Raw genomic sequence first — 8,549 nt, forward strand, 5'->3', positions numbered from 1 at the left:
GATCCGAGTCTATACCCTAGCCGAGTCACGGTACTTAGAACCACAAGTTATCCCAAGATAACCCTTGACATAACACATCAAAGCATATTATAAGAAAATTAAGCGAAAGCTGAAACATATGCATAAAAAGTCTAATGAGAAAGATAACCTAACATATCCATGAAGACTGATCTACACCTCTTAAAAGTATATCAAATTATATTGAAAACGTTATTTATAACGATGAGATATTTTTCATTTTAAACCTTAAAACACTTAACTAATTGGGTTCAAAAAAAAAAGATAGCAAAAATGTCACTGGTGATCTAAATTATCTAACATGATTCGCAATATAAAATGAACGATATTTCAATTAGCTTGTAGCTCGCACAACTACTCGAGGCTATATTATAGATTTCGTTTTTTAATCCTTAAATTTTTGTCCATCTTCAATAACTATTGTCCAATGTTATGCGTGCTGTAAGATGGAGAGATACAGAGTCTTTCTGAAGTGGGATTCAAGTTTGAACTTTAATTTATATTTTTCCTTGTATGATTATGGTCAAGTAAATATTTCTTATATTGACTTCTTTCCTATGTTTTATTACTGATGTTTTTAGTTATTTAGGACAAAACTTTTATGAGTCATGAATGATCGAAAAAATATTTATTTTTGTTGTGATATGATATAATGTTAGAAGTTCCCTTTAATAAGTGTTATTAAAAATCAAACGCACAAACACAAATTATATGCAAAAGAGCAAAATGAAAAGTGCCAAGGCCTATTTTGAAAATAAATTGCATGATACTAATATAAAAAAATACACAGTTATTAATATACATAGTGAAATTAGAGATTTGTACGAGAAGAAACCTAGATCATCTAACGAATATAAGAACCACGTTTCTATACTATGAATGAAAGTAATAATGCAACAAAAAGAAATTTATCGTGAAAAACCTCCTTACTCAAGAGAAGAAAAATCACGGCCTACCTTGTAGAATTTCAGCAACTTCTCAAGAAATTTTAGAGTACAACTCAATAATCAAAGGGACTCACTGATTAACTATAATCATTTTCTCCACTCTCCAAGAAGCCAAACACACTTCTTGTTACAAAGCCTCACAAACTCACTTTCCAACTTAGAACAATTATCACTCAACAATGATTCCAAGTAGAACTTAACACAACTTAACTTCAGAAAGAAAACCTAACTTTAGTTTTTTTATTCTGTCATTTTACTCTTTATGTGTCGTTACGTGTTCTTGCTTTAAGATATTTTCGTTTTTCTGATTGCAAAAATTGCTTCTCTTGTAATTGAATTTTCCTTCGTATAGGTCTGTGAGAAAACCTAGTCGAGTCCTACAAAGTGGGTAATTACCCAGCTGATTATTTTTCCTTATAGGAATAACACTACATAGTTTTCCTTATTTAAGAGTCTTTGATTTTTAATAAGAATGTTGCAGTTCTCATGTTTTTCATACTAATCCCTTCAAGCTGGTGATCCTGGTTCACTTTGTCATTATCAAAATTAAATCTGTTAAAAATATTGTTATGTCATCAGTACTGACATATACATAAAATGATTTTCTTTGTTTAACATGTCCATAAATAAGGCGATTATGATTAACATTTGTGATTCAATTGCTATATAAAATCAATTTTATATGGCTTATTAAATTTCCTTTATATTAGGCATACAAAAGCTACTTCAGGATGGAGATCAACCGTCAATGTCAAAAACAATGTTTTCTAATTCACTTTGACTTAAACGCATCACAAAATTTCAATAGATAAGCAGATTAATACTTTCTAATTTCTACGTAGAGCTTTCACTTTAGTTATTTCATATCAAATTTCGATATGAATAGATAATTCTTATGTTACCTTATATATGTTGTAATGAATTGAACAATTTTTTAGAAAATGAAGACAAATAACATTTATATGTGTATAATATTTAAAAGATAAAACGAATATTAGGAAACAATTATACGAAAGATTGATGAGATTGTTCGCACGAATAATTGACCTAGTTAGTTAATAAATTGCAAGTGCCTTTTTCTTCTTTTGCACGTGGCTTAATGAGGAGATTTTTCCTATATAGATTAGGTTTGGGACTACTAATCCTTATTAGTAGGAAATAGAACGCTGCAAAGAAAACGATCATAGTAATTGTGAGCTAGATATGGCGGGAGAACACGAAGTTGAGGAAGGAGAAATAGATACGGCGGAAGAACACGAAGTCGAAGAAGGAGAAATAGATACGGCGGAAGAACACGAAGTTGAAGAAGGAGAAATAGATATGGTGGGAGAACTCGAAGTTGAAGAAGGAGAAATAGATACGGCGGGAGAACACGAAGTTGAAGAAGGAGAAATAGATATGGCGGGAGAACACGAAGTTGAAGAAGGAGAAATAGATACGGCGGAAGAACACGAAGTTGAAGAAGGAGAAATAGATATGGCGGAAGAACACGAAGTTGAAGAAGGAGAAATATATGATGACCTTCATATAGACATTGATGTAAAGCTTCAAAGTGTTTTGGGTGTTTACATGAAAGATTTTGAAGGAGCTGTTTCTTTAGAGAATTTAGGGCAAAAATTTGGTGTTTATGGTTCGTTTTTGCCGATTTATCAACGCCCTTCTACAGTTCTATTTCAGCCAACAACTCCACATAAATCTCAAAAGCTCCCATCCCCTTCACGTTTTTCTTCTCACGAATCCATTAAATTTCCCGTTAAACATAAAGTTTCGCTAAATCCATCTTACCAGACAACACTCAAACTTCATAGTAGGGTTAGGGTTGGTTATGATAGAGCAGAGGCAGCCCGGAAGAGTAATGATTTACACACTGGTTCTACAGATAGTGTTGATGTGTCATCCAAGTTAATAAGAGAAATTTGTGGTGATTCTCCAACAAATATTCTTCAGACAATGACTTCTTTCCCAATTGCGCTGATTTCACCTCTCCCTAACAAGTTATTGACTTTGTCAAAGAAGTCACCACATCGTCAACCTACTTCTGGGGATAAGCCTCCAGTTTCTCCATTCGTTATTGAAGGAGATTGGATTCGCTGTCGTGAATGTCGAAAGTGGAGGCTTTTGCCATATGGTACAAAACCCGAGCAACTGTCTCAGAGTTGGCTCTGCAGCATGTTAGACTGGATTCCTGGAATGAACTATTGTGATATTAGTGAGGAGGAGACGACAAGAGCATTACATGCCCTATACCAAAGTCTCATCCAAAGTAACTTTCAAAATCGTGGTGGTAAGGGCTCAATTGATGTAAAAGGACATAATGGAACTGAAGTTTCTGTAAAGAAAAGAAAATTGAGGGACCAAGACTATTTAGTGACTTCAGAATGTAATGGTAATGACTTGGGTGAAAGTGATGCTAATGCTTTTGAGAGGGAGGTTAGTGGCGGATTCAAAAAACAGAAGAAATCCAAGGTTAAAAGGGAGTCCAGTACAAGCAAGGGTGAAGAGAAATCAAGAACGAGAGAACACCAGACAAAAAAGCATAGAGTAAAGCATCAGTCTCAAGCAGAATCTAGCATGAACCTCAAGCAAGTTGGCAAGCTTCCCCTCAAGAAGGCCCTTGGATATGGGAAGGTTGCGAGGCCCTACATTGCATATTGATGAAGAGGCATGCTGTAAGTGTGTTATATTCTTCCTTTAGATGGTGTAAAAAAGTGGGATTGGCAAGACACATAGTTTTCTTAAGATTCAATTTTGAGTATTAGGTTCCTTCGGTTGAAAACAGTGAAATATAAGGCACAGTTTTGTTAGAGGAATATAGTGGAATTACTATATTAGCCGTCATTAGTTCTTTTTTTTCTTTACAACAACAACATACCCTTGTGTAGTAGTTCTTTTTCTCCCTTTCTCTTAAATTTGTTTATATGGTGAGAGTATATGAGAATAAGCGACTGATTCTGCTTCACAAGTTTACATTATGTTCTTAGAAGATCACTTAAAGGGGGAAAAAGAACCTAAGATCATGCCTAATGATAAAGCTTCTAATCCCAATTGAAGAACCAACATACTCCTAGCTACCATATTAATTGAACATCCAACTTCTAATTTTGGCAATGCTATTTATATAAATCTATTTCAGGTGCTAAGGGTTAGATGTCGAGCGACAAATTCATTTATCATTATCTAACAAACAATTTCAGAACTTCATTAAAATAGATCATGAGGAGTATAAAATGACTTAGTATTTGGTTAATATGAGGGATGGATCTAATTTTGTTACTCTTTTTCGATGCTAACTTTAAATTCCCTTTGCTTTCCTAGAAAAAGAAATCAGTATTCTGTATCTATCTTGTTGCACCTTAGTTTGTGCGGATACTGGTTTTGAGTTTTGAATTGTTCAGTTTCATTAGTGAATTTGAGTTGTAAAGAGAACTGAAATAATGAATTCTGTTGTCGCATGGGCACCAATTGTAGATGTGTTTTCAAGGTTATGCAGCTAAAGTTGTACTGTAGTGGGCTGAATACTTTTATAACAAAATGTGAATGAAAGAGGTGCAATATAAACACTTCTAGTCGAAATTGTCAATCAGACTCTGTAACTGTTATCCATGATTTGTACCTAGTAGCGGCAAACGCAAATTCAGTGAATATAACCAAAACTGTATCCAAGTATTGCAATGTAATTTAGAATAGGTAGTTTTGTTCCTATTATCAAATGTTCCATTGAGATTCAATATTTTCACCCATCGATTGCAGGTATGTTCCAGAAATTCTGTTCTGGAGTGGTTTCAGTTCTCATTGATAATTCTAATTTTCAGATTAGCTTATGTCGAAACTTGTTTTGTATTGAAGCCCTTGTTTTTCATTCTTATGTGGAAATGAAAACTTTTCAGGGCTCTCCAGTCATCAACACCACTATTTGGACCTTTTGAAGGTTTCCATAAACTGTAGTATTTAGCATCTTATTCTGTTGTTTGTTATATCTTTATAATTCTGTCTAGCGTCTAAATTTGACATTGACATGGTAAGCTAGACTACTAGTGATATTATTGTCTAGCTTGCAAATATTTGTATGTCTAGTTCACCAAACAAGGGAAGGCACAAAACATGACACAAATCTCTAGCTTAATTTGCTTGGAGGACTTTCTCAGTCTACAGCAGTGTAAACTGTTCTTTCAAGTCCTGCTGTTTTTCGTCTACTCATCTTTTTTTTTCCCAATCCACAACTGTGCATGTATGCAATTCGTTATGATGTTTCTCTCATTTTTATGATTTCATTTGCATCATGTTGTGGGATGAATTTTAGCATAATTTATTGTTGATCGTTGACTCATTTCTTTTATGGATCATTCTCAGGTACAAGTTGCCTCTCAGGAAATGCAATTGAATCTCTATTGATTGGACATTTATCTTACCTGTGTGAAGAGATAGTTGCAAATCTGAAGATACTAAAGCCTCTTAACTGTAATGATTTTGCTTCTGACGACGGGGAAGATTCTTCTAGAAAACTTAGTCTTCCAGAGGCAACGCTGCAAGAACTGTTACGTAAATGTTTATTCTTGTTCTCTCGTACCAATAATCAGCTGATGAATTCCATCTCATACCAAGTTAAATAAGCTTAGTTCACTGAGCATTTATTATTTAGATATTAGTGACTCAGATCCTTCCAACAATAGTTCAGAAAGCTTCCTACTATCCAGGGAAGAAGGTTTTTTGTTTTTTCAGGATTCTCAGAAGCTTTCTGAACTATTAAAGCTTCGAGTTGTAAAGGGCAATCTACAGATGCTGGGAGCAGATAGGTAGTTGCAGAAGCATGGGAACCATGCCCCATACATTTAGTTCCAGTGGCTGTCTTCCGATTCTTGGATTTTGTTGATGAATCAACAGAAGTTGCAAAATCATCAGACAGTGAAATCCCAAAAACTGATAAATGTGGAGGCTTTTTTTTTGATGGAATGTTTGGATGGATCCTAAAATTAAGAAAGTGAGAAAGAAGAGTCTGATTGAAAGCATTTTGTGTATGATTGATCCTGATATGCTTAACTATGCTTGAGTCTTGAGGTATCTAAATGTTGTTATCTGTGTAGTTGGTTAAAACTAAGTGCATAGCTATAGGTTAAACACCCCCTTTTGGATTTGTGACTAATCTGTCTAAACTTACGAGAACTTGACTCGTAGCATGTTGGCATTCAACTTGAACTTCTTAATCACAACTTTTTGTATTCCTGCAAATGAATGATAAAAACTACTTAATCAAGATTAGGACTCATCTGAAGTTTGGACAGTTCGTATAGATTAGTTTGTGTATAATTTAGATACAGTTTTTGAGATTGCCATGGTTTAGGATTTCTTTGGATTTGGAAACGATGATCCTGAGAAACTTGAGCTTGGTTAAGGTTAGTAAGTTGAAATATGCATGTTTCAGCCTTTATATTAAGAAGTGTCATTTTTAAGCGTTGTTTATTCATGTTATCAAATGGTGAAATTATGTCTTTTATTCAAGGCTTAGAGAACGTAACTTTTAGTGTATTGTAATTCAAATTGATCGAGTGTCATAAGATAGTACCAAAGTATGCTGGTACATGTTAGAATCATTGTTTGATTCATTTTAAACAGTGTTAGTATTGCTTCTCGGGTTTAATTGAAAACCATCAGTTGGTTAAGCACCTCCACCCACGACCGGTAGGTCCTGGGTTCGAGTCACACTGGAGGGGAAGTGTGGAAACACTATAAATCCTCCAAAGGGGGAAAAAAATAATAATAATAAAAAAATAGGAATTAATTAGAGTTTGAAAGTAAGGTGATTTGAAAAAGTTGTAGTAGCCGCTGAAAGTCCAAGAAGTTATCTTTACATTCCCCCTTTTCATTGTAATTGAATATAAATTTATGTTTTATATGGTATACAAGTAAAGGAAAAATATGGTCAAGCTCATCAGACCATTATAAATATTGGTTCACCTACCTCTCTCATTAGATCTTCAACAAGAATTATGCACCACCTTCTATTCAACTGAAAATTCCCCAAGTGGTGCCATAAGCTTTGGTTGAAGCTCCATTAATCAATTCAATCCTTTTTCCTGAATTGCACAAGTGGTTTGGGTAAATATATGAGTGGCACCTCATATACAATCCACTAAATTAGTGGAGGGATATTGTAAAATAATGCATGCCTAGTGAGTGAGGCACTTTCATGATATATTTTTTCAGCTACTCAAACCTTTACGCAACTCAAGGGTGCAATAATTTATTTATCAATTATCAATAAATATCGTGCTGGAATAAATAGATTTTTTTTTCTTAATCAGAAATTTTGGGTTTGAATTTATTGAATACTTGTGGAGATCCAAATCGTATCAAACACAAATTGAAGCGCTAGTTGGTGCAAGTATACCGATTTGTTAGAAGTATTTAATTCAAAATACATGTTTTAGAGAAGTTATCGCATTTGCAAGAGTCTCAAGGGAAGAAAAAAATTGGTGATAAACTACTAAAAACAGAAATGAAATTAATTAACAGTCTCACCAACTCTATTAAAGTATTCGAAAACAATTAAATAGTATCTAATTTTACCAATACATAGTTGAGAATGTCAATTTATTTTTAATTTTTGATGACTAAAAAAACATATAGTTTCCCCACTTCACAAATACAAAATTCACTCACCTACTCCACTAAAACATTGTCTATATAATCACTCTTTAGAGCATTGCCTAATCCAATCCAGTGTAGAAGAGATCATCATTTAATTCTCAAAATACAATGGCTTTCTCCCAAATGCAAAAAGTATCAGCATTTTGTTTCCTACTATGTATGGTGATCATTTCACCCCATGCAGAAGCTGCAATATCATGCAACACAGTGTACTCAAAGCTAATGCCCTGCCTCAGCTACCTCATGGGAGGCAGCAACAAGGAAGGGGCGCCAGCAGGCTGCTGTAGCGGGATTCAGTCCCTCTACACAGCAGCCAGCACCACCGCGGAACGACAGGGGGTATGTTCCTGCCTGAAATCAGGGGCAGCAAGTCTTGGCAGCAGTATTGATACTAACAAGGCTGCTACACTTCTTAGCAAATGTGGTGTCACTGTTCCTTACAAGATTAGCCCCAACATTGACTGCTCTAAAATCCAGTAAATTTATGTAATATGTGCTCTCTATAATCTTGGTCTGGAAGAGCACTAACTACTTTATGTTTATGTTTGAATAATTTGGTTGAAGTGGCAATGCATGAACTGGAGTTCTGTCTATTTTAGTGAATATATATATATATAGTACCACTTCTTGATGGATTTTCTCTGTTTATGTCAATCTAACTCTTATCATATATTAATTTCTAGTCCAAAATTGAAATCTAATAATTGATGAATATGTGAGAATTGATTGATTATTGAAATGGACCATAACACCTCGATTAATTTGTTTGATACTGACTTGTGAAGATGACTGGCTCATATATTTGGGTAAGTCACTCAAAGCCTAGCGACTTGTCCATTTTGGTTATCTTGCGATGGAAAAATGGCCCTTTTGACTCCAAATTCCGTTTTATTTCCCTACCACCTTTGACAAATAACATAAGAAGTAATTGGAATAATT

General features: G+C 34.4%; 1 protein-coding gene across 1 annotated transcript; it reads left to right on the forward strand.

Annotated features, from left to right (window-relative positions):
* Positions 1–7,674: 7,674 nt before the first annotated feature.
* On the forward strand, positions 7,675–8,245 carry LOC129888385 (non-specific lipid-transfer protein 1-like). Its single transcript, XM_055963369.1, has one exon. It carries the CDS (start codon positions 7,719–7,721, stop codon positions 8,088–8,090), a length of 372 nt encoding a protein of 123 aa, XP_055819344.1. The 5' UTR covers positions 7,675–7,718; the 3' UTR covers positions 8,091–8,245.
* Positions 8,246–8,549: the final 304 nt, after the last annotated feature.

This window comes from Solanum dulcamara, chromosome 5 (assembly GCF_947179165.1).
Source record: "Solanum dulcamara chromosome 5, daSolDulc1.2, whole genome shotgun sequence".
In the NCBI taxonomy this organism is placed as follows: domain Eukaryota; kingdom Viridiplantae; phylum Streptophyta; class Magnoliopsida; order Solanales; family Solanaceae; genus Solanum; species Solanum dulcamara.